General features: G+C 44.9%; 1 protein-coding gene across 2 annotated transcripts in view; it reads right to left on the bottom strand.

Moving 5' to 3' along the window:
* Nucleotides 1-2,190: 2,190 nt before the first annotated feature.
* Nucleotides 2,191-26,534, bottom strand: part of LOC147112717 (synaptotagmin-like protein 2) — a 252,889-nt gene continuing 228,545 nt past the window's right edge. For both annotated transcript variants that reach the window (XM_085997307.1, XM_085997306.1), the window contains 5 exons: nucleotides 24,869-25,030; nucleotides 21,574-21,652; nucleotides 20,472-20,571; nucleotides 6,854-7,059; nucleotides 2,191-2,990 (listed from right to left, as the gene is read on the bottom strand). In XM_085997307.1, the coding sequence (XP_085853433.1) occupies nucleotides 2,851-2,990; nucleotides 6,854-7,059; nucleotides 20,472-20,571; nucleotides 21,574-21,652; nucleotides 24,869-25,030 (687 nt within the window). In that variant the 3' untranslated portion in view covers nucleotides 2,191-2,850. The remainder of the gene's footprint in view (nucleotides 2,991-6,853; nucleotides 7,060-20,471; nucleotides 20,572-21,573; nucleotides 21,653-24,868; nucleotides 25,031-26,534) is intronic.

Consider the following 26,534-nt stretch of genomic DNA (forward strand, 5'->3'; position numbering starts at 1 on the left):
CCTTGTTTTTGTTCTGCTAACATCGAGTCTCGGAATTATTGAGGCACATCAGGCAATAAATGCTGGCCTTGCCAGCGCCCACATCCCATGAATGAATTAAAAACAAATGATGTCGCCAAAGGGCAGCATTTAGATGAAGAAGAGGAGCCAAGAATAGGACCTTGGGAGACTACAGCATTAATGATGCAGGATGGCAAGAGAAGCCATTGCTGGAGATGCTCTGGCCATGATCAGATAAGTAAGAGTGGAACCAACCAAGGGCAATCCCACTAAACTGGACAATGGAGAAAGTCATTAGAGGCGGATGAAGTGGTGGACCATGTCACCGGCTGCAAAGAGAACGAGCACGGATTGTGCACCATGGTTACAGTCACAAAGGATTTAATTTGTTAGGGCTGTTTCACTGCTGTCAGGAACAAAACCTGATTGGAGCGATTCAAATATAACATCGAAGTAAAGATGAGCACGCATTTGAGAGGCAAAAATGCCTTCAAGAACTTTGGAGCGGTAAATTATATTGATGATGGAGCAGTAGTTTGCAAGGACATGGGTCGACAGGTTTTTTGAGGAGAGGGTTGATGGCAGTTTTGAAAGGGAGTGGGACAAAAGCTGAGGAGAAGGAACCATTTACAGTATCAGCTATCATGGGGTCAGGAAGGGACGTTGGGTGGTTAGCAGTTCAATGAGAATGGGTTTTAAGCGAGCTGGAGGTGGGTCTCATGAATAATATGAGCTTGGAAAGGGTATGAAAGGGAGAAAAGCAATCTTTTAGGCACTATAAAGTATAAGACTTGCTCTATAGTCTGTAGTGAGTGGCGTGCGAGTAACAGGAAGAGAGACCTGAGATACGTAACTTTAAGAGCCTCCAATCTCACCTTTTCCATATCCTCATCCTTCTCTTAATAATAACATAAAAAGAGATATTCCCATTAGGAAATTCATGCCCTCTGTGCAAAGCAGGACTTTGAGCAGAGCTGAGTAAAATCAGCAGCAAAATTCCTGACTGAAGCTCTGAAGCATTAAGGAGATCTGGATGCAGGTAAAGTAATGCCAATCTTCAGTAGCAGCACAGGGACACCTTCCTACATCTACAGCAAATTAGATAATGGCGGTAATTATTTGGGGCAGAATCTGAGGTAAATGGGTCAAAGGAGAGAGCCACACCCACTTGAGGCATTTTTTGAGCAGATTGGCCTCCCAGCAGGCCTTAACGTCTTTGACAGAGTACAGGAAGTTTTTACAATGCTATCTGTTGCTGACATGATCTCTAATCATCAGAAGAATATGTTACAGGTTATAAAGTTTAAAACTGTTTTGAGTAATAAACTTTGAGATTCAAGTTACTTTGAATCTTGTGCTCTATCAGATGTGTGTTAAATGTTGGGGGGGGGAAATTCGGTTGCTATGCGCCTACTGGGGCGCTAGCGGGGCGCAAAGCAACTAGTGCGTGGGCACAGCGCCACCAATGCCTCCTACGAAATTCAGCGGGAGGTTAGCGGCGGCGGTAACTGTTAGCACGCTGCGCCACCGGCGACGACATCATCACCGTGCACAGTGCCCCACTCGCGATCTTCGGTAGCGTCCCCTGACTTACTGCCAGGCGCTATGTCCGACGGGGTCGGGGGGGGGGGGGGCCTACCTGCGGCCGGGGCGGCGCTAATTAAAGGCGCGGTGCCGGGCAGCCATTTTTGTTGCTGGCCGCCTGTCAGCACCTGCCCCCGTTGCCATCCCCGGCCTCCTCAGCCTCCCACCCGTGGAGTGCCGGCTGTGCTCGGTGAGCCCGGCCCTTCGAGTGCCGGGCTCTTTTGCTGGTACTCCCGATCCCTGGTGGCCCAGCTGGGCCCTGGGTCACGCTGCGCATGACCCCTCCCCTTTAAGAAGGGGAGGAAGGCCTGCGGCACGTAGCACTGCGATATTCTCTCACAGCGCCCCAAGAGGGAGGTGGGGCGCTTCTAGTAGTACCCCGCTTCCTTCTTGGGGCGCTACCAATGAATTTTGGCCACAGGGGTGCTAATTTTTTCGGGAAGTAGCGCCCCGGTGAAGTTAGTGCCCCAAAGGGCGCGCGACTCAATTTTTCCCCCCGGGTCTTTCGTGATTGGAGGAACTCGGGAGTATCCATCCTATACTCATTTTGAATTGTTTACCCATTCAAATGTCCACCACGACTGAAAACAAGAGATGAATACAATGTTTTATTTTAAATATTTAATATAACATTTTGATATATGAAAAAGCACAACAAATTGTGTGTACAAAATGCTTGCCTAAAAGTTTGTTTATTGATTATAATTAGCCTAAATATAAATGATACATGCTTATTTAACCTTTTCAATATTGTATTTGGCATTTCATTAACAGACAGGCTTTAGTAATGAAGCACTTATAGTTTCAAAATTCCAGACATTTTCTTGTCAACCTAGGCATGAGTACAACACTGACTTTCATTAAAATATCAACCTCCCACACTCTTTTTTTATTCTTGTTGTTTTTCCATTACTTCGCTTCTTAGATTCCGCACATCCTTTTCTTTGGTTCTTCAATTTTGTCCCAATAATACAGTTTTACATTTTGTGCTTAGCATGGTTGTATCTTCACTCTTCTGAAATGTACCAGTTTCCAAATGGTCACCAAGTACTTTTTTCATTTTCCAAATGCTCCTGTTGACTTAGCCGTCATCTTGTTCATTTTTTTAAACTTTGACTTGTCTCTACAACCCATCACCTCTCAAAAAAGAAGAGATTAAATGAAAAAAGTACAGAAGGCATCATATTTTTCTTGAACACTAGCAAATCATTAAAGTTATATCTAAGCACCTAAAGTCAAGGGAAACAGTAACTGAAGAAGAGCTCATCACTCCCTTTTTGTCATATTAAACCTGAGAGGCAGTATTGTTTCCACCCAATGGCCAGGTTTGGATATCATTTCCTTCCAGAGAGTGGCCTCCTCTTCATTTGAGTCCATCCAATCCACACTTTGGCCATAGCTATTCCCTGTAGGACAAGAAACAATCGAAAAACAATCTTAAAAAGGAAATGAATACTAGTTGGATGTTTAAGATATTCAACATAGAATCCTCAGCATATCTCAGTTTAATAAAATGAAATGTACCTATATATTCATTGAGAAGATGAATGATTACAGAGTGGTTAGAATGTGGAACTCACTGCCACGTGGATGGTTGAAGCAGATAGAATTGATGTGTGTAAGGGGAGGCTTGATGCAAACATGAGGGAAAAGGGAATACATAATAGGGGGGCAGGGAGGGAAGAGATAATTAGAGTGGAGGAGGCTCATGTGGAGCATAAACACCAGCATAGATCAGTTGGGCTGAATGGCCTGTTTCTGTGCTGCAGATTTGATGTAATTCTAGATAATATTACAATCTTGAACCAACACTTGACCAATATCATCATCACTCTTTAATGCAGGAGCCTCAGACTTGACATTGAAATCAACACAAACATACAAGAGAAAGCAGCCTCAGCCATTAAACTCATCCACTGAAACCTCTCTTCCTAGTATGCTTTCCTGGGATTGAATGGTAGGGTGGTGCTAAGTTGTAGCTCCGATTTATTTCAAAAGGTTCTAATTGTGACACCTCCCCATCGGTGACACCACTGGAGCAGCCTAGCAATATTTCAGATAAAACGTTTCCTTGTCCTTCAAGTAACTAATCCTATATATTTTTTAAATGCATTAAACTAGTAATGTTATTAATTTTACTTGTATTAGAAATATTAACGAGGGGAACTGATGCTATCCTATATGAACTTCAAATAGACTTCATAACTGATTTTAACTTTAGAAAGACTGAAATGTCAACTGCATCGTAGAAACATAGAAGATGGGAGAAGGAGTAGGCCATTCGGCCCCTCGAGCCTGCTCTGCCAATCAATGCGATCATGGCTGATTATCCAAATTCAGTACCCTGTCCCTGCTTTCTCCCCATATCCCTTGATCCCCCTTAGCCTTAAGAAATATATCTAACTCCTTCTTCAATATATTTAATGAATTGGCCTCAACTGTCTTCTGTGGTAGAGAATTCCACAGGTTCACCACTCTCTGGGTGAAGAAATTCCTCCTCATCTCTGTCCTAAATGGCTTACCCCTTATCATTAGACTGTGACCCCTGGTTCTGGACTCCCCTGCCATCGGGAACATCCTTCCTGCATCTAGTCTGTCTAGTCCTGTTAGAATTTTATAAGTTTCAATGAGATCCCCTCTCATTCTTCTAAACTCTAGCGAATATAAGCCTAATCAACCCAATCTCTCTTCATACGTCATTCCTGCCATCCCAGGTATCAGTCTGGTGAATCTTCGCTGCACTCCCTCCATGGCAAGAACATCCTTCCTCAGATAAGGCGTCCAAAACTGCACATAATACTCAAGGTGTGGTCTCACCAAGGCACTGTACAACTGCAGCAAGACATCCTTGCTCCTGTACTTGAATCCTCTCGCTATGAAGGCCAGCATACCATTTGCCTTCTTAACCGCCTGCTGCACCTGCATGCTTACCTTCAGCGACTGGTGCACAAGGACACCCAGGTCTCGTTGCACTTCCCCTTTTCCCAATCTATTGCCGTTCAGATAATAATCTGCCTTCCTGTTTTTGCCACCAAAGTGGATAACCTCACATTTATCCACATTATACTGCAAATGCCATGCATCTGCCCAATTGCCCAAACTATCCAAATCGTACTGGAGTTTCCCTGCATCCTCCTCACAGTACACACGCCCACCCAGCTTTGTGTCATCTCAAACTTGGAGATATTACATCTAGTTCTCTCGTCTAGATCATTAATATATATTGTGAATAACTGGAGTCCTAGCACCGATCCCTGCAGTACCCCACTAGTCACTGCCTTCCACTCGGAAAAAGACCCGTTTATTCCAACTCTTTGCTTCCTGTCTGCCAACCAGTTTTTTTATCCAAGTCAGTACCTTACCCCCAATCCCATGTGCTTTAACTTTGCACGCTGGTCTCTTATGCGGGACCTTATCGAAAGCCTTCTGAAAATCCAAATACACCACATCCACTGGTTCTCCCTTATCTATTCTACCAGTTACATCCTCAAAAAATTCCAGTAGATTAGTCAAGCATGATTTACCTTTTGTAAATCCATGTTGACTTTGTCCGATCCTGTCACTGTTTTCCAAGTGCTCTGCTATTACATCTTTTATAATGGACTCTAGCATTTTCCCCACTTCCGATGTTAGGCTTACTGGTCTACAATTCCCCGTTTTTTCTCTACCACCTTTTTTAAATAGTGGGTTTACATTAGCTACCCTCCAATCCATGGGAACTGTTCCAGAGTCTATCGAATTTTGGAAGATGACCAGCAATGCATCTACTATTTCTAGGGCCACTTCCTTAAGCACCGTAGGATGTAGATTATCAGGCCCTGGGGATTTATAGGCCTTCAATCCCGTCAATTTCCCTAACACCATTTCCCTACAAATACTGATTTCATTCAGTTCCTCCCTCTCATTAGACCCTATGTTCCCCGACATCTCTGGAAGTTTATTTGTGTCCTCCTTTGTGAAGACAGAACCAAAGTATGTATTTAATTGGTCTGCCATGTCTTTGTTCCCCATTATAAATTCCCCTGATTCTGACTGCAAGGGACCTACGCTTGACTTTACCAATCTTTTTCTCTTCACATATCTATAGAAGCTTTTACAGTCAGTTTTTATGTTCCCTACAAGCTTACTCTCATACTCCATTTTCCCCTCTTAATTAATCCCTTTGTCCTCCTTTGCTGAATCCTAAACTGCTCCCAATCCTCAGGTTTGCTGCTTTTTCTGCACAATTTATATGTCCTCTCCTTGGATCTTATGCTATCCCTAGTTTCCCTTGTTAGCCAATGTTGAGTCACTTTCTTTTTTTAAGAGTTATAGAAAGCATATGTGGTCGACAACTAAATTTACTGTAGTAGCATATTGATGGGATAAAAGGAGACTATGTGGCTAGTGGGTTAGAACACTGTTCTTTCGCCATTGGGATCTAGGTTTAAAGCCAACACAGGGCAATAGGATGAAAATCTCCTCTTTGCTTGTTATAAGGGTCCCAAATGATTTTGGACAGGCTCAACTTTGTTCTTTGCTGGTGGGTTATTCACAGATCAAACTGGCCAGCATTTATCACTAATTGGCAGCCTTACCACAGAGAGTGCTGTAAGAAGTGAAAAATGTCTCCTTGGTGCAGTAGGGCTGATTTGAGATTGCTGTAAGATATTGATGTGTCAGAAAAGGGGGAGATTTACTCTGCATCTGGCCTATGATATACCTGACCTGGGAGTGCAATCCCCAGGACTGATATCCCTCATACTGTTGAGCACAAAATCACAAAGAAGAATTTAGTTAACTAGAAAACTGAATTTAACTTGGACCTTTTAAAAGTTAAATGGCACACACAAAAGCAAACATTAGATGCATGCACAATTTTGTAACTAGCTGCTTAGTGGTGAATGTAACGGTTTCTTTAATTAATACCAAGCAAGACTGGGAAATTGGGACTTGAAATAGTTTACTGCAAACAGCAGTGTAATGTACTGCAACGTAACCATGAAATAGGAAATGGTTTTCAAAAGGAAAAGTAAGTGCCTTCCAAAAGCCCAAAATCTCACTGGTCTCAACAAGAGGATGGGTAGAGCAGTTCTTTTCAGCTGTGCAGTACCCTAGTGCATTTTAAAATTTATTTAGGGTAAAGCAGTGATTGAACTGTTAAATATATTACAGAATATTTCTGCAGATTGTCTTTTTATGTCAGGTATCCAAACTCCTATCTTCCACAGCATTACAATCTGTTTTAAATGAAGTGTGGACAGAAGATTACAATTCAAACTTTTCATACCTGTGCCTAGATTAAGGCGAACTCCCCCAAGAAACTGATTGGTGAAGGTTTCATGGTCCCAGATGGATATTTCTGCACAGGTCTCCATTATTTCATCCAGCCTGAATCCATCATATACCATGGTGTGGTTATAGGTCGGATTAAGACTTTTCTTTACTACTCGGGTCTTCTGTCTGCTCTTCTTGCTGGTATCTGGTAAAATATAACTAGAAGAAAAGAAGCAATAAGAAAATGACTGTGAACAGAGAAGTGTAGAAATAATAGGGTAATGATAGTAGGGGATTTCAACTTCCCCAATATTAACTGGGATAGTCAGAGTGTGAAAGGCTTAGAGGGTACGGAATTCTTAAAGTGCATCCAGGAGAGCTTTTTGAGCCAGCATGTAGAAAGTCCTACAAGAGAGGGGGCCTACGGAATGTAGCCGGGCAAGTGGTAGATGTGTCAGTAGGAGAACATTTTGGTGACCGTGACCATAATTCAGTGAGATTTAAGGTAGTCATGGAAAAGGACAAAGATGGGCCGGAAAAAAAGGTTCTAAATTGGGGGAAGGCCGATTTTACTATAAGGCAGGATCTGGCCAAAATGGACTGGGATCAGCTACTTGTAGGAAAATCCACATCAGAGCAATGGGAGTCTTTCAGAAAGGAAATAGAGAGAGTACAACACCAACATGTTCCCATAAAGGTCAAGGGTGGGACCAATAAGCCCAGGGAAACCTGAATGTCAAGGGATATACAAGAATGGATTAGGAAAAAAAGGAAGGCTTTTGGCAGATACAAAGGACTAAAAACAGTGGAAGCCCTAGAGGAGTATAGAAAGTGCAGGGGGGTACTTAAAAAAGAAATTAGGAGAGCGAAGAGGGGGCATGAAAAAACACTGGCGGGCAAAATAAAGGAAAATCCCAAGGTGTTTTATAAGTATATTAAGGGCAAGAGGATAACCAGGGAAAGAGTAGGGCCCATTAGGGACCAAAGTGGCAAACTGTGTATACAGCCGGAAGATGTAGGTGAGGTTTTAAATGAATATTTTGCATCTGTGCTCACTATGGAAAAGGGTGATGTAAGCATAGAAATCAGACAGGGGGGTTGTGATATACTTGAACAAATTAGTATTGAGAGGGAGGAGGTACTAGTGGTTTTAGCGGGCTTAAAAGTGGATAAATCCCCAGGCCCTGACGGGATGTATCCCAGGCTGCTGTGTGAAGCAAGGGAGGAGATTGCAGGGGCTCTGACACAAATTTTCAGAACCTCTCTGGCCATAGGGGAGGTGCCAGAGGACTGGAGAACAGCTAACGTAGTACCATTGTTCAAGAAGGGTAGTAGGGATAAACCAGGGAATTACAGGCCAGTGAGCCTGACATCAGTGGTAGGGAAATTATTGGAAAAAAATTCTGAGGGACAGACCTTAGTCTCCACTTGGAGAGGCAGGGATTAATCAGGGATAGTCAGCATGGCTTTGTCAGGGGGAGATCATGTCTGACCAATTTGATTGAATTTTGAGGGGGTGACTAGGTGTGTGGATGAGGGTAGTGCAGTTGATGTAGTCTACATGGACTTCAGTAAGGCTTTTGACAAAGTCCCACATGGGAGACTGGTCAAGAAGGTAGGAGCCCATGGGATCCAGGGCAATTTGGCACATTGGATCCAAAATTGGCTTAGTGGCAGGAGGCAGAGGGTGATGGTCGAAGGTTGTTTTTGTGACTGGAAGCCTGTGTCCAGTGGTGTACCACAGGGATTGGTGCTGGGTCCTTTGTTGTTTGTAGTGTACATTAATGATTTAGATATGAATGTAGGAGGTATGATCAGTAAGTTCGCAGATGACACGAAAATTGGTGGAGTGGTAAATAGCGAGGAGGGAAGCCTCCGGCTACAGGACGATATAGATGGGATGGTTAGATGGGCAGAACAGTGGCAAATGGAATTTAACCCTGAAAAGTATGAGGTGATGCATTTTGGGAGGACTAACGAGGCAAGGGAATGCACAATGAATGGTAGGATCCTAGGAAGGACAGAGGATCAGAGGGACTTTGGTGTGCTTGTACATAGATCCCTGAAGGCAGCAGGGCAGGTAGATAAGGTGGTTAAAAAGGCATATGGGATACTTGCCTTCGTTAGCCGAGGCATAGAATATAAGAGCAGGGAGGTTATGATGGAGCTGTACAAAACGCTAGTTAGGCCACAGCTGGAATACTGTGTGCAGTTCCGGTCACCAAACTATAGGAGGGATGTGATTGCATTGGAGAGGGTGCAGAGGAGATTCACCAGGATGTTACCTGGGCTGGAACGTTTCAGCTATGAAGAGAGACTGGACAGGCTGGGTTTGTTTTCCTTAGAGCAGAGAATGCTGAGGGGGGACCTGATTGAGGTGTACAAAATTATGAGGGGCATAGATAGGGTAGATAGAAAGGAACTTTTCCCCTTAGTAGAGGGGTCAATAGCCAGGGGGCATAGTTTCAAGGTAAGGGGCAGGAGGTTTAGAAGGGATTTGAGGAAAAACTTTTTCACCCAGAGGGTGGTTGGAATCTGGAACTCGCTCCCTGAAAGGGTGGTAGAGGCAGGAACCCTCACAACATTCAAGAAGCATTTAGATGAGCACTTGAAATGCCATAGCATACAAGGCTACGGACCAAGTGCTGGAAAATGGGATTAGAATAGACCGGGCTTGATGGCCGACGTGGACACGATGGGCCGAAGGGCCTCTTTCTGTGCTGTATAACTCTATGACTGTATGTGCTTCAGTCCCTCACTTGATCCGGTGTTAAACAAATTCTGCATCTATACATTTGTTTTCATGCTATGCTTCAATGCATCCAATGGATTTTGTTTGGACTTTCAGAAGACTTTCAATAAGGTCCCGCATAAGAGATTAGCGTGCAAAGTTAAAGCGCATGGGATTGGGGGTAAGGTACTGACTTGGATAGAGAACTGGTTGGCAGACAGGAAGCAAAGAGGTGGAATAAACGGGTCTTTTTTCCCCCCGAGTGGCAGGCAGTTTCTAGTGAGGTACCGCAGGGATCGGTGCTAGGACCCCAGCTATTCACAATATATATTAATGATCTAGACGATGGAACTAGATGCAATATCTCCAAGTTTGCAGATGACACAAAGCTGGGTGGGCGTGTGTGTTGTGAGGAGGATGCAGAGAAATTCCAGTATGATTTGGACAGGTTGGGTGATTGGGCAGATGCATGGCAGATGCAGTATAATGTGGATAAATGCGAGGTTATCCACTTTGGTGGCAAAAACAGGAAGGCAGATTATTATCTGAACGGCAATAGATTGGGAAAAGGGGAAGTGCAACGAGACCTGGGTGTCCTTGTGCACCAGTCGCTGAAGGTAAGCATGCAGGTGCAGCAGGCGGTTAAGAAGGCAAATGGTATGTTGGCCATCATAGCGAGAGGATTCGAGTACAGGAGCAAGGATGTCTTGCTGCAGTTGTACAGTGCCTTGGTGAGACCACACCTTGAGTATTGTGTGCAGTTTTGGTCGCCTTATCTGAGGAAGGATGTTCTTGCCATGGAGGGAGTGCAGCGAAGATTCACCAGACTGATACCTGGGATGGCAGGAATGATGTATGAAGAGAGATTGGGTTGATTAGGCTTGTATTCACTAGAGTTTAGAAGAATGAGAGGGGATCTCATTGAAACTTATAAATTTCTAACAGGACTAGACAGATTAGACGCAGGAAGGATGTTCCCGATGGCGGGGGAGTCCAGAACCAGAGGTCACAGTCTAAGGATAAGGGGTAAGCCATTTAGGACAGAGATGAGGAGGAATTTCTTCACTCAGAGAGTGGTGAACCTGTGGAATTCTCTACCACAGAAGGCAGTTAAGGCCCATTCATTAAATATATTGAAGAAGGAGTTAGAGGTCACGGTCCATCATCAAAGACCCTACCCACCCCAGCCACAGTCTGTTCGCCCTCTTGCCATCTGGGAGACGCTACAGATGCATTCGCACCCGTACGACCAGATTTAGGAACAGCTTCTTTCCCAGGGCTGTCATCCTACTGAACTCCACAAATAAACTCTAAAGCCTGCACATCTGCCAATGCACTTTATATGGTTATATTTATGTTAATATACTACAAGCCAAATGTATGTTGAATGTTTAAATGTCTTAATCCAAATGTACACTCTCGGGAGCCGCAAGCCTACATTTCGTTGTACTGCACTTGTGCACTAACAATGACAATAAAAGTTGATTTGATTTGATTTTGATTTGATATATTTCTTAAGGCTAAAGGGATCAAGGGATATGGGGAGAAAGCAGGGATGGGGTACTGAATTTGGATGATCAGCCATGATCTCATTGAATGGCGGAGCAGGCTCGAGTGGCCGAATGGCCTACTCCTGCTCCTATCTTCTATGTTTCTATGTTGAGGTCCACATTCTGCTACATATACTCTATGATACCTTAGGAACTATTCAGCTGATGTAAAAAAGGCAAAAATGTTATAATTCTATGTATAATGTGTGTGAATTCCCTCATACTATGCAGATTCATAACAGAACCAACCTATTTTGAAAGCAATAAATAAAGCTAATGAAATTCAGTATTTTACAAATTCTAGCTTTCCCATAGCTTCACGCAATGTGAAATAAATCACATTAATGTTTTAAAAAAGGAGCAGTCACAAAAAATATGCTGTAATATGTAAGCTGCAAGAAAAGAATTGCAAATTCACAAGAGCCATATCATTCTTTTTCTACTTCAGTTGTTCATCCATAGAACAATTTTTGTATTAAAAACATAACTTTTAGATTCTAGAGCGGAGAGAAGACATAAAATTGAAATGCCCATCATCTCTCAGATAGAACGACCATTTTTAGAAGTACTGTACTCGCAGAACAGGAAGTATTCTGACCCAATTTACCAAGAAGGTTTCATACCTAATATTAGAATTGATTCAGTATCAGAACTGGTTGCCTTTCAATCATCTCTTCCTGAACTTGACCTTTGATGTTCTCAAGAGTGAAAAAGCAGGAAGAGATGCAAACTGATTACAGTGGAGCTCCCTGAAGTTCAACTCTCATTTAGCATCAAAAATGTTCCACATACAAAACCTACTACTGCAGTCTGTTAAAATCATTAAAAGCAAATATTCTAGTCTGTAAATGTCAGTATAGGGTCACATAAGATCAAATTTCCTGCTTTCCTAGTCAGAGCCAAATAACTTATCGATCACTAGGTGAATAGGATCATAACATTTACAGCACAGGAGGAGACCATTCAGCCCATCACACCTGTGCCAGTGTTAGTTCTTCAGCTGGAGCTGTCTACTCAAATAGCATTTTCCCTGTGTCCTTTTATATTTATATACTTTTCAAATAATTATCCAATTCCCTTTGGAATGATGTTATCATTGCCTCAATGACTATTTATGGTAAAGCATTCCATGTTCCAGTAATCTCTGTGTGAAACAATTTCTTCTAACATCCCCTTTCACCCTTTTAGCGTTAATCCTTAGTCTATATCCTCGATTTTCATTGGGCCGTGAGACGAGCTTTGAGGAGGGCGGGGGGTTAAAAATCGCAAAACCTGGGGGTCAGGACCCCCCCCCCCGGCCTGGTCCCCGCCCCCGCCCCCGCCTCCACGCTATTTTAACCTAGGTGTGTCTGATGGACCTGAATCAGTCTCACCCGCAACTGGCGGGACTGGTCTTTAGGGCCCTTAAACAGTACTAATTAGCCTTCATAATCCCATTTTAACAGGCCCTTGCCTGTTTAACCCTTTTCCCACATAAAACACGCCTGGTGGGGATGATGCCTGTGAAACCTGACGTGAACACTCTTGGCTTGTTGACTATCAGCTGCAGGTCCAACATTAAAGAGGATATTTGATCAGCCATCATTTGCAGGTGGCAGGACTTTGTTGTCTCAGGTCTGGGGCAACTTTTACCAGGCCTAACCACACCTGTGGAAGGTTGTAGCCTCACACACTTCTCCAGTGTGACCTCCTGCGAGACCCCTCTCGCCAGCCTCACTCAGCACTTCCTCAACTGAGGCATCTACCAGAAGCATGGGAGGCCTTTTTTTCCCTTCCCTTCTTGGCATTAGAGGACCTCCAGCCCCAGGCGCAGCAGCAGCAGAACCAGGAACAACAGCAGCACCAGCAACAGCAGCAGCAGGAGCAGGAGCGACAGGCTGCTGCTCACCCACCTGGGGCAGCACAGACCAGAAGGGGCTAGGGCATGGATGCCCGTCGGCGCAGGAGATACCCCCCAAACAGGGTCTACAGACACAGGGTCAGCTACCTCAACATGACTGAGCAGCAGTGCCAAAGACGGCTCCGACTTTCGCGACAGGTGGTGACTGACATCTGCGCAATGATACAGCAAGACCGGCAGCCCAGAGGACCAGGTGGACACTCCTTACCAGTGGCCGTCAAAGTCACCACCGCACTCAACTTTTTTCCCTCAGGCTCATTCCAGGGATCAGCAGCAGACATCAGCGGCATCTCCCAGTCGGCCGCACACACTTGCATCACGCAGGTAACTGATGCCCTCTTTGCACTCGTGCACAATCACATCCATTTCACCAAGGATCAAGCAAGTGTCACAGTGCGAGCGGCTGGATTAGCTCATCTGGCAGATTTTCCAAGGGTGCAGGGCGTCATTGACTGCACACATGTGGCCCTTAGGGCACCCCATCGCAATCCAGGTATTTTTGTCAACCGCAAGGGCTTCCACTCCCTTAACGTTCAGCTGGTGTGTGACCACAAGGAGGAGATTTTGCATGTTTGTGCCAAGTACCCTGGCAGTTGCCATGACTCCTTCATACTGCGCCAGTCTAGTGTGCCTCTGCTATTCAGTCCGCCAGACCAACTTCACGGATGGCTACTTGGAGACAAGAGCTATCCCCTGAGGACTTGGCTAATGAGGCCATTGTGGAGGCCAGCCAACGAAGCTGAGGAGCGCTACAACTCCAGCCACATTTCCACCAGATCCATAATCGAGCAAACCATCGGCTTGCTGAAGATGCGCTTCAGATGCCTGGATAGATCAGGTGGAGCCCTACAGTACTCAGCAGCCAGGGTCTCCAAAATCGTCATGGGAGGATGAGGATGAGGATGATGATGATGATGATCAACCAGCGGCAGCATTACGCGAGAACATTGCTGCCCGGGATGCAAGGCACGCACTCGTCCTGGCCAGATTTGCTTAGCCTAGTTAATCAAACTCTTTTGCCTCGCAGATTCTTACCTGAGCATCGACAATGGCCAAACCCTGCGGATTCCGAGCTATTTGACCAGCATCCTGACAACTGCAAGTAATCCTAAGCCCTCAATGTGAAAGCCCCATTCGCGAAATGACACACGCCAGAACTGCAGCAGTTGCCATCAGAATTTTTATGAAACACACACAACTGATGGCATTTTTCCAAAATACACAGCATTTCACCCAAGTGACTACCCTTGTGACTATTTGTGCTTTATTTTCCTCTTACGCGTGCTCCTACGTAGTGGTTCCCCTGTGGCTTCAGCAGATGTGGAGGCCCCTTGCTCACTTTCCTGCTGCTCCTATCTCGACACCTTTGGCGGGCGTCCTCTGGGGTGGGGAGCATGTGAGGGCTCGCCAGCAGTCTGCTGCTCCTGCGGCTGTGCAGGAGTTGAGACGTCTATCTTCGTTGGGTGTGGACTCCGGCGAGGCTCTGACCGAGGGCTCTGCAGTGGCATGAAAGTGTGAGCACTTGGAGAGGAACCCCCACTTCCATGAGGTCTGCCACCAACCTCCCTCTCATGGGTCAGGTCCCCCTCAGTGCCTGCAAGTGGCTTGAGAGCAGCTTGCTGCACATCAGGGGAACCATGGGGACCCGTATCTGCAATGGCAGTCCTACTCAGAAGGACTTCCATGAAGGTCTGGTTTCTCTGTTCAATAGATGCCCATCGCTCCTCAAGAGATGTCATTCTATTCTGAACACTCACCATGTTTTCCATACCCTGGCGACTAACCTCCTCCATGGCCGTAGCCCTCCTCTCCTCTACCGTAGCCAGCCTTACCATGGAGGCAGCAATCATTTCCACGTAGGTAGCCATCCTTTCCATGTTGATGCGTTCATGCGCCACTGACTCCACAAAGGCTCTGCTCATGTTTGCTATTGACTCCTCCATTCGCTTCACACTCGCAGCGACCCTGGAGGCAAAACCTGCCAGAGGCTCCTGCATCTGTTCATGGAGTTCCATCACCTCTGATCTTAAGGATTGACCCAGAGGCAGAGGGTCGACATGCAGCTGAGCCGAGCTGGCAGAGTCCTGCGCCCTCCGACGAGGACTCTCCACTGCTGTCCCTGTCTCCACAATCTGCTGATGCTCACTTGTGAGCTGTGACACACCAGGTGACAATGGCGGAGCAGGCTCGAGGGGCCGATTGGCCTACTCCTGCTCCTATTTCTTACGTTCTTATGTGACAACTCCACTCTATGTCCCGAAGGTTCCACCGAGGTGTGAGTGTCTGCGCTGGTGCTGGGTGCGCTTATTTCTGCTGATGTTGCACCCTCAGAGGTTGCAGATTCCTCTGAGGAGTCTGGCTGCTCAGGCTCTTCCTCCTGCAGAGTGGGGACGGGGGCTCTCGATGGTCCTGTGGGGGAGTCAAAGAAAAAGTTAGAGATGTGATGCCAAGGTTAAATGCACATTGCATTTTGCAGATGATCATAAATCCATATGATGTAGCTTCAGAATCATTATCAGCGGCTCATGCAATGCCAATGAGAGAGAGGGAAAACTATTCTGTCACCAGCTTGCGGGGATGCTCCTGTCTGTCCTTCCCCAACTTCCACTTCGCGGTCAGCCCCCCCCAATCTCCAGGACACCTTCCTCCCAGGGGGTGAGCTGGGCTAATGAGGGCGGCCCTCCTCCTGTCCTGGCTCGCTCTCTCCTGTTGTGAGCTCTCTTTTCCTGCAATGAGGGAGACAAGTGGAGGTTGAGTGACAATGAAGGAGTGAGTGCAGAGGTTGCATAGCATAGATACTTAGAAGGAGACAAAGATGGAGTGAGGTTGCAAGACCAAGGGCCCTCCCTGTGTGTAGTCAGTTGTGTTCAAAGCATCAGAGTGAGAGGGAGTGTGAGGGCTGCATGGTGGAATAGTTCTGTGAATGTGAGCATAGAGAGAGAGGGAATGGGTAAGGGTGCATGGATGTGAGTGTCTAGTGGGATGTGGAGGAAGAGATTGCTGAAGCTGAGTGCTGGTGAGGAAAGAAAATGGGGAACAGATTGAGGGTGATGGAAACTTCATACAGTACTTACTTTTCCAGTGCAAAGGTGGTCATGGAATCTTTTCCTGCACTGCAACCACGTTCTTCGTGTAAGCCCCAAGGAGTTGACTTCACCAGCCACCTCTAGCCACACAGCCTTGGTCTGGCTGAGAGGCCTCTTCCTCCCTGAAGAAGGGAACAGGACCTCCCTGTGGGCCCTAGCACCATCCAGTAATGCTTATAGTGAAGCCTCATCAAATTTGGGTGCAGATCTGGCCCTCCCGCTGGCCGCTCCTCCTGCAGGCTCCTGTGCCACCTTAATGTTGAAGGTTGGAAGCCTGCAGAGGAAGCAAGGCTTGCTGTGGACCTTAAAAGCAGCAGCAATGATGACGTCATATTCTGCGACTTTCTGACTGGAAATACTCAATTGCCAAGGCTTCCCACACGCTGGAAATCAATTGGCCAATTGTGTTAAATTTGCATCAATCTCACAGACCCATTTACAATCGTGTCGGAATCCCTAAATTCGGGGAACCCGACAATTCCCCACACCTGAGTTAAAATCGACCCCTATGTCTCTTGTTAATGATTCACCATCCAGTGGAAACAATTCCTCAGTATTTACACTCAAAATTTTAATTTCGGAAACCTTAAATTAGATCCTTCTTAATCTCCTCTGTTCCAATGAAAAGGGTCCAGGTTTTCTAGCCTTTCTTCATAAATATTAATTTGTGAATTTTCATTGTACCCATCCCATGGCTCTGATATCATTCCTGTAATGGAGTGCCCAAAACTGCACAAAATATTTCAACTGTGGCTTAACTAATGTCTTCTACACATTTAACATAATCTATTTGCTTTTATATTCAATACCATGATGAATCCCATTTGCTTTTATGGCCTTTATCAGGATTTCCACCTTTAAAGCTCTATGGGGGAAAAATTCAGTATCGCCCCCGTTTGGGGTGCGATTATCGGCCGGGCACAAAGATTAGTGCCTGCCGCTAATTATCGCCTCTGACTGCAAACTTGGCTTTTATTGCCCCTGGAGGTGATTCGAGCGCTAAATCAGGCACTTCACACCTGTCTTAAGGCGCAAAGGCCGAGGAGCAAGGCGCTACCTCAGAGCGCTGGCGGAGCTCATGTGATGTCAGTCAGCAATGGAACACAGACACACTGGCACCGGCCAGTTCTTAAAGGGGAGGGTCGATCTTGCTCTCCACCCACACCCTGCTCATTGCAGCCTTGAATCTCAGCCTGGAGAGACCTGTACATCAAATCTGCTGGAAAGAACAATGGAGAGGCCCAGGGAAAGAGCTCAGAGTGCAGCCCCCACAGTCTCTTCTAAATCGATAAAAGGAAGGGCAAATCAAACTCAACCTGCAAAGTGCAGTTCAGTACCCAAAATTCTTTCACACAGCATTGAATCTCTCCAGAAGAGAGTCTCTCTCTCTCTCTCTCTCTCTCAGAATGCAGCGACAAAAAAAGGCAGGAAGTGGTCGCCTTTAAATAACGCTCCCCCAGTCCCTTCCTGACTGCAAAACGCTCCCCTCAACTTGTCGTTGCTAGCGGCAGGCTGTAAGGCAGGGGGCGCCACTCAATATCCGGTCCGGGGCGCTACCGGTGCATTGCACACTCGACTGACGTCACGATCTGCCGGCGCAGGAGATCATGGCGGTAGTGTTTAGCGCCGCTGCAAAATGTCTAGTTAATTTTGTGAGTGGCGCAAACATCGCCGCGCATGGGTGCTAGTTGCTTTGCACCCCATTAGCGCCCTCTTAAGGCGCTAATGGGAGGCGCAAACCAACTGAATTTTCCCCCCTATGTATCTGTACCTCCAGATTTTCTGTTCCCCCACTCTTTAACATTCTTACCATTGAGGATATACTTGTTTTACTGTTCTTCATTCCCACATATACCTCATAGAATTTTTTGAAGAGCTAACAGGGAGAGTAGAAAAGGGTAATGTAGTAGATGTAATTTATCTAGATTTTCAAAAGGCCTTCGATAAGGTACCACATAATAGACTAATGAATAAGGTCAGAGAATGTGGAGTCTGGGGACAAGTAGCAGAATGGATAGTTAGCTGCTTCAGGGCAGAAAGCAGAGAGTAGGGGTAAAGGGTAGCTATTCAGAGTGGCAGAAGGTGGGAAGTGGTTTTCCACAAGGATCAGTGCTGGGACCACTGCTGTTCACAATTTATATTAACGATTTAGACTTTGGAATCAAAAACACAATTTCTAAATTTACGGATGACACCAAATTGGGGGGGGATGATAATCAATACTGAGGAGGACTGCAACAAATTACAGGAAGACATTAATAAATTTGCAGAATGGGCATATAATTGGCAAATGAATTTCAACAGAGATAAATGTGAGGTATTACATTTTGGTAGAAAGAATAGGGAGGTCACTTATTACTTGGAGGGTTCAATTCTGGGTGGGGTAGAGGAGCAAAGGGATCTCCGAGTACAAATACACAAAACACTAAAAGTAGCGACACAGGTTAACAAGGCCATAAAAAAGCAAACCAAGCACTAACGTTTATTTCTAGAGGGATAGAATTGAGAAGTAGTGAAGTTATGCTAAACTTTTATCAAACCTTGGTTAGACCACACTTGGAGTACTGTGTAGAATTCAGGTCGCCATATTATAAAAAGGATATAGAGGCACTGGAGAGGATGCAGAGAAGATTTACAAGGATGATACCAGAAATGTGAGGGTATACCTATCAGGAAAGGATGAACAGGCTGGGTCTCTTTTCTCTTGAAAAGAGAAGGCTGAGGGGTGACCTAATAGAGGTCTTTAAAATTATGAAAAGTTTTGATAGAGTAGACACAGAGAGAATGTTTCCACTTGTGGGTTGAACATAACCAGAGGCCATCAAAATAAGATAGTCACCAAGAAATTTCAATAGGGAATTCAGAAGAAACTTTTTTACCCAGAGAGTGGTTGAAGTGAATAGTATAGATGCATTTAAGGGGCGGTTAGATAAGCATATGAGGGAGAAGGGAATAGAGGGTTATAGAGTTAGGTAAGGAAAGACGGAAGGTGGCTCGAGTGGAGCATAAACGCCGGCATGGACTGGTTGGGCCGAATGGCCTGTTTCTGTGTTGTATATTCTATGTTATGTAATGTAATACTCTTCATCAAATTACATCAGCTACCTATCTGCCCATTCACTAATCAATCTAATTCTTCCTGAAATCTGCATTCTTCCTCATAGTTTGTCATATCCTCTAATTTGGTATCATCAGAAAATTGATATAATTCCTCTTGTGTCTATGTTCGATCATTTATATACAGTACATGGAAAGCAAAAGAGATCCCAGCACAGATCTCTGGGATATACCACTCCCACCAATCCAAAATATATCCACTTACCATTACTCTTTGCTTTCTTTCCCCTAACAATCCCTCTATCATGCAGCTACATTCCCTTTAATACCAGAGGTAGCAATTTTGGTCTCCTGACTACTCCATTTGCACACAAAAAGGAGACGGTAACAGACAAAAAATGAAGTTTTAGTTCCTCCCACCCTGTTATCGCTGATTTTATAACTGGTCTGATTTTCTGGGTGAAACAGACAGAAGCCTCATAAATAAATTCAAATTGGTGTCAATTGACATCATTACGCAGCCACCGCCATTTTTTGACCGTACCACCTGACTCATGAGCCTTCTTTCTTGCACCAACTAACTAAGAGTGGTACAAATCCTGAGGTGGCCATTTCAAATTCTATTTGAAGGGAACCACAGCTGTTATCAATTAAAGCTGTTTTGGAGACTTTTCTCTTCCAATAGCTTGTGGGTTTTTGACCTTAAAGGATTTAAAAGCGCATTTAGTCACTATTGTAGCTTCTGAACTGTTAAGAGGCTGCTAGCAGTTCAGTTGTTTCTTAATGGGCAGCAGCCTACAAATCTTACTCTGGGAGAAGGATGAGGAAGAAGAGAAACAGGAGGAAGGAACAAACAGAGCTGCAGCTGGATGGAGAGCAAATAGAAGGATGTGTGCTCAGAGAAATCCTTGCAATCCCAACAAAAATATACTAAAGTACTCTGAGGAATAATGCATAAGGAGGCATCAATTCTCCAAGGGAGTCATTGACAGAGTTCAATTCAATCAAGCATGATTTTTTTTTTTGTTAAAATATTAAATCAATTTGTTTAAATATTAAAGTCTTTGCAAATCCCCAAAAAACAAATATAAATTCTGATTTTAAAGTATGCTTTTAAAAGGAAAAAGAGCTTCAGAATTTAATGTCCTTTTATAACCTCTACAGCAGTCCTCTTAACTAAATTCAGTGCTGTTATGCAGAGCATCACCAGAGACAGTTTTAAAATTATTCTTTGCATATCCCTTTTAATGTTTCTAAATAGCAATGCTTCAGAAAAATGATACTGTTCTGATCCTAACAGAACTTACCATCTCACAAATGAATCTACACCACCGGGCTTTAGTGGCTGCAATTGTGTTGCTTCTTTCAGCCATATATGAACTTCCCCATTGTGTAGTTTATTCCCATCTAAAGCAATTGCAAATTATACATTATCAGTTATACATTGATTGCTTCAAGAAATCTTGAATAACACAATAGCTGAAGCTTCAGTGAATGAGTTTGTGTACTTTCTCATCAAAATGTAGATAGGCTGAAGGATTAAAGGATAAGAATTAAAACCAAACTCCTCTTCGTATCAGCTTTTCCCACAATTCACAACACATGCAAGTCTGTAGTTCATTTAACAGCCAATTTACCCAGATGTGGGGGAACAAATGACTGTTTTCAGATTCTGAACAAAATTAATTGCAGTAGCAAGACAGAATTTCAGAACATTTTTTTTTCTAGGTTATATTTAATGCTGTTTTCTCTAGAGAATATGCTGCAGTGATCAGTGACTTATTCAATTGAATCATCTTGCTCCTCTAATAAAGTTTCCTTTTAACCTTGAATGCCATCATTATATTGGTGCAGGGAGCATTTCAGGGAGGGTCACAACCAAGTATCACCTTGTAATCTAAAGCAATTATAATTCTGAATAAGATATTTAAACTGCATTGCTAGATACTAGTATTTTATTTTTGAGGGGGAGATAAACTGTTACAGTCAAGTTTATTGTGATATGAACTTTGTAGTATACATAAGGTAAAGTCTTGCTTATCTTTCAGTAGACTGTTGTGTCGGTACCTTTCTACCTAGACACAATTTAGGACTCAGAACCCAGAGATTCAAACATGAAGTGCTTTATTGGAAGGAAAGGAAGTTCTGGAAAGTTCCGAACAAAAAGAGCTAAACTTAACCGAGAACACCCAACCATTTATCTCCTGTGACAGCGCCACCACAGGTGGGAGGAGAACACACAATACATAACATAGACCTAGGTGGCCTGAAACAAAATAGTTTGGACAGCTGTCTATTCCATGCATAGTATGTTCGAAGAGTGAAATCATAAGGGGTTTTCCACATGAATTAATTAGTGTTTGATTGGAGACACTGATCTGAATTTGTTACTAATGAAAGGAAGATTACCTATTGACTCTGCTGGAATATATTTCAGTGCCACACGGATTTCTCCTTGACTGATGCTTCCTTCAGGTAGGCTGGATGGCTGAAAGTGTATAGAAGTTATATCATATAACATTAAGTACAGTTGGCAGTCCCCAATATAAATAATTCAGATGTTTTTGGTACATATTACAACTATGGACACCCCCAACAGATTATGCTACAATTATACTTCAATATTTAATCGTACAATGTTCAGCAGGTGCCAGTTGCACCTTGCACTGAATTGAGCAACAAGGGTCACTGCACATGCATGCTTGGATATTTGTGCAAAGCCCCATGCCCTAGGAGGTTAATTTTTAACCTTACGAGAGGGTAAGCAACAGCATACACTTTCTACTACCATTAAAAACACTAGAAATAGGTTTATAATGTTTCTAATCGATGACCTTTTGTCAGGAAAACAGCTCCACTTTTTCCAGTTCTGGCAAAAGGTCATTGACCTGAAACATTGGCCGGAACTTTCACAGGTAAGAATGGGTGGGTTGGAGGCAGGTGAGGAAGTGAAAGTTGTAAAAATGTAAAACCCGCCCACTTTCACCTTTCACTCAGGTGGGACAGGGGGGCGGGCTGGCAATTTAAATATTATAATGAGGCCTGAAGCCTCTACTTTAACCTGCTTTTCAGGTTTTAATGCAGGCGTCCAGGAATCCCAGGGCTCGGGATTCCCGGTAACTGCAACAAGGCGGCCTCAACCTCGAGGAGCAATCCTTGTGGGCCGGGAGGAGCAGGAGAGCTTCCTCCCTGCCCCCCAAGCTCTCCCACCAGCAACCCGCCCCTCCCCGGGGTCAGTGTTCGGACCCCCCTCCGGGATTGCGACTCAGCCCAGGGGTCGGGGATTGGTCCCTGTCTCCCCCCACTCCCCCCCCCCCCCCCCCCCGGGCGGTTGGAACCCCTCCACCCCCCTCTCCCCCCCCGGGGGATCAGACCCCTCCCGCGGCTTGGATCTGCCCCCACCATCCTGGGTCCAGCACCTACCTGGTCTTGTGGCCTCCTGGTCCACGTTCCCCGCACGACTGGAAGCCAGCCTGTCAATCAGACTGACTTCCGGACAGGGAACCTGCCCTTTCCGTCACATGCAGTGTGCCGGGAAACCCAAACTTCTGGGTTTCCCGCTGTCTCCTGAGTCCACCTGCGCCGTGCAGGTGGAACCCAGGAAAATCCAGCCCGTTGACTCTGTACCTCTCTCCACAGATGCTGCCTCACCTACTGACAATTTCCAGCATATTCTGTTTTTATTTCAGATTTCCAGCAACCGCAGTATGTTGCTTTTGGAATTATACTGCAACCTGCAAGTGGTTTGAAACTACCTACTACAGGTGGTCTCATAGCATTTGTTTTAGCACACTTGTAAGTCAAAGCACCGATTTGACTTCTGAGTTATGCTATCATTCTTGCCTTAATGTGCATTTGAAATCATTGTACATTGATACAAAATTGAGTGCATAACTGCACCCAAAGTGATTTTTAAATCTTTATGATTATAGAAATAAATAAACAGTAACTCATGTAATAGCACAGTACAAACAATTTCCCTGGTATTGTGTTGTTATTTGGAGGATTTCAAATTAAATGTGGTTAAAATTCATAGACGGCTAAAGGGGCCATTTTAACCTCACCTGCCCGGCAGAAACTGGGCACTTAACATCATCCAGGGGTTTCACCCACCAACGTCCCGCTCTCTTCCCACAGGCTAAGGACACGCACTGGGAACTTATGGAGCCTGATAATGTCATTGGGGCCTGACTGCTATTTTAACCATGGGCCTGAGCGGGGAGGCAGTTGTGGTTTTCCCACCAGGTGAAGCTAGCAGGAAGAGGAGCCAGGGCCAGAAGAAGCCCAAAGAAATAAATCTTTATATTTCTTATTTACTTTTCTCGTGGGGCCAGGTAAAGCAGCAGTGCACCCCCAGGGTAAGTCCCCTACTGCTCACCACCCCCATCCCCCGAGTGCAATGCCCTCCCATGACATACAGGAGTGCTGTGGACCTCTATGGTCGTGGCCTCGTGCTGCCTGACATTTCTCTACAAACCCCTGGCCTGCTGCCGCTTTCCACTGATTGTGGGAGATTTTAACTAGAGTCTGCTGAGGTCAGGACAGATTACATAAGAACATAAGAAATAGGAGCTGGAGTAGGCCATTTGGCCCTTCAAGCCTACTCCGCCATTCAACAAGATCATGGCTGATTTTGATTGTCACCTACCTCAACCCCCCTGCCCGCCCAATTCCTGCTGCAAGTTAAAATCAGGGTTTAAGAGTCACAATACAGTATAAGTTTCCAATGCAGTGCTCTCTGTCTACAAATTATGGGCTGGATTTTCATTCAGAAGTCGGGAAGGAGGCGGCACTACAACTTTTGGGTTTTAGTCCCGCCTCCATCGACATGCGGCCAATCCACGCAATTTTCCCTTGATTGACCTTGTTGAGCCTGCCCAGCGGGCTCAGCAGGCCAATTAAGGGCCACCCGGCAACAGGTGACGTCACAGACTGAAATTTCATCTGTCAAGACGTGTTGACAGATGAAATATCAGTGTTTCACAGCTGTTTGAAGCTGTCAAACACTGACAGTCTTACTTCTAACCTGAGTCCTTCTACCCAGACTTAGTTAGAAATCTCGCCGGCACTGAAAGCTGAAGGCTGTCACTTTTGACTGCTCGCGGCCATTCTGCTTTCTGTGCCGGCTGAATGATGGACTCCCGAAGCCTAGAGGAAGGAAGGCTGTAAAGGTAAGTACAGGTAATTTAAACTTCTTTACACACTTTAGACACACCAAACATACTTACCTTTGCACTCATGCACCCATCACTCACCTGAACACTGACACCTCAACCCCTCCAAGTCCTTCAATCCGACGGCCCGCCTCCTCTAACCTGGCGTGGTTTGGAGCCATCGAGAATCCCACACGACACCCTTCAAAATAGGGATTAGGCTAAAAACTGCCTGTTAATTACCTGTTAACAGGCAGTTAATTGGCACTAATCCCTTCCCGCCTCGGGTCGACGGGTCCCAGTGCGGGGCGGGTACCCGCCTCCTTTGAAACTTACGTAGAGGCGGGTTTTGGGCGGGATGGTGTCGGGACCCCCGAATTCGGGATTTTTGCCCCCCCCCCCACGCCTAAAAGCCCGCCTCACGGCACACTGAAAATCAACCCCTATATGTTTTCGGGGGTTCACCGGGATTTTGAATTTTAAATCATTTTCCAAGAATATATGACTTGTACACTTAAAAATATACATCTTACGCAAAAGGCTATTGTTACCTTGGACTGCAAGTTGTACCAGTTTTGTATGTTATTGTGCGAGTCCCAATTATTCATCTCCACCTCTGTTTCTCCAAGGAACACATTTCGACCAAGAGTATCATTGTGCCACACAGAGAGATTCAGTGTTCGACTCTGAAGTTCTTCCATCTGTATTTTGTACTGAAAAGAATAGTTCAGTAAATATTATTAATCTAGGATCTATTATGAAGGTTTCTTCAAAACTATATGTAACAGAGGGCGCGATCTTACCAGCCCTGTGGAGGCGGGACAGCCGGGAAAATGTCAGAATCTGGGGGCGGGTGTCCAACCCGCGCCGTGTCCCATCTCCTGGAGGCAGGAAGGGGATTACAGGCACTTAACAGGCAGATAAGAGGATTATCCCCATTTTACCCACACAAGTGTGGGCTTCCCGAAGGCTGCGAACCCCGCCAGGGTCACCGAGGCGAGCAGTAGGTCTGCGGGGGTTGGAGGGGGAGGGGAGCAAAAGTGCGCTGTGAAGGTAAGTGATGGGTGCAAGTGTGGAGAGATGAGTATGTGAGGTAAGTGGAAAATGTTAGAAAAAGTTTACTTACCTTTGTTTCTTCCTGTAGGCTTCAATTGTTGGGGATGCGGAGAGTCTCACATCTCCGCCGCAGAGATGACAGATGGCTGCTGCATTCTCCAATGCAACAACCATCTAATTTCTGCTAAAGAAAGAGGTTTGATGAGTCTTGAATACAAGAACTCATCAAATACAGAAAATGTCAGTGTTTGACAGCTTCACAGAGCTGTCAAATGATGACAATTCATCTGTCAAAAATATTTGACAGATGAAACATCATACCCTGACATTCTCTGTAACTGGCTTTCCCTTAATTGGCCTGCTAAACCCGCTGGGCGGGCTTAACAAGGTTAATCAAGGGAAAATAGCGTGGGTTGGCCAGAAGTCGATGGAGGCAGGACTAAAACTTGACAAGTGGGAGTCCCACCTCCAAAAGCTACCCATTGGCAAAATCCAGCCCCGAGTTATATTTATTGCTTTATCTGTGATCGTGCAAAGCAAGTATTTTTTTTATCTTCCAAAGTTGTTATGATTAATAGTTACTTTGTCCACATTTAAGGATATTTATCTCAACTCATACCAAGAGGGATCATACTAGGAAGGCTTCAGAGTATTTTAGATGAGTATTGCCTTACATCTCTGTCCAATATGTTCATCTGGTTACCAGCATGTGCAACTCTTAGATTCTTAATTGTGTCTCCTAAACTTGTAAGAATATTAAATTGCAGACTAGCATAAAAGAATAAATGTAATGATGCTAAAATAATGACCTAAAAATGTCCCAAATCACTTCGCAAACAATGAAGTACTTTTGAAATGTAGTCACAGGGAAACTAGTAAAGATTGTGATTTGTTTTTCATTTGGGTCATATGGATATTTAACTCTATGTTTGAATCAAATTATTGTTGAGAAATCCACATAAGTGGCATTTCCATTGGTCTGATATTATAGTTTATACACACACTCCATTTACCTACAACCAGAGAATTTAGGCATAATGTAGTAAAAGACAAGGTTACGGTACCCTCAACTGTGTGCAGGGCTACTGCTGGAGTTTAATCAGCTAAACCCAGACTGTTTACCAGTAGTGGTAAGCTTTTCATTTTTTATGCGCTAGGGCC

Source organism: Somniosus microcephalus, chromosome 9 (assembly GCF_052327205.1).
Source record: "Somniosus microcephalus isolate GS21.2 chromosome 9, FLI_Smic_1.0, whole genome shotgun sequence".
In the NCBI taxonomy this organism is placed as follows: domain Eukaryota; kingdom Metazoa; phylum Chordata; class Chondrichthyes; order Squaliformes; family Somniosidae; genus Somniosus; species Somniosus microcephalus.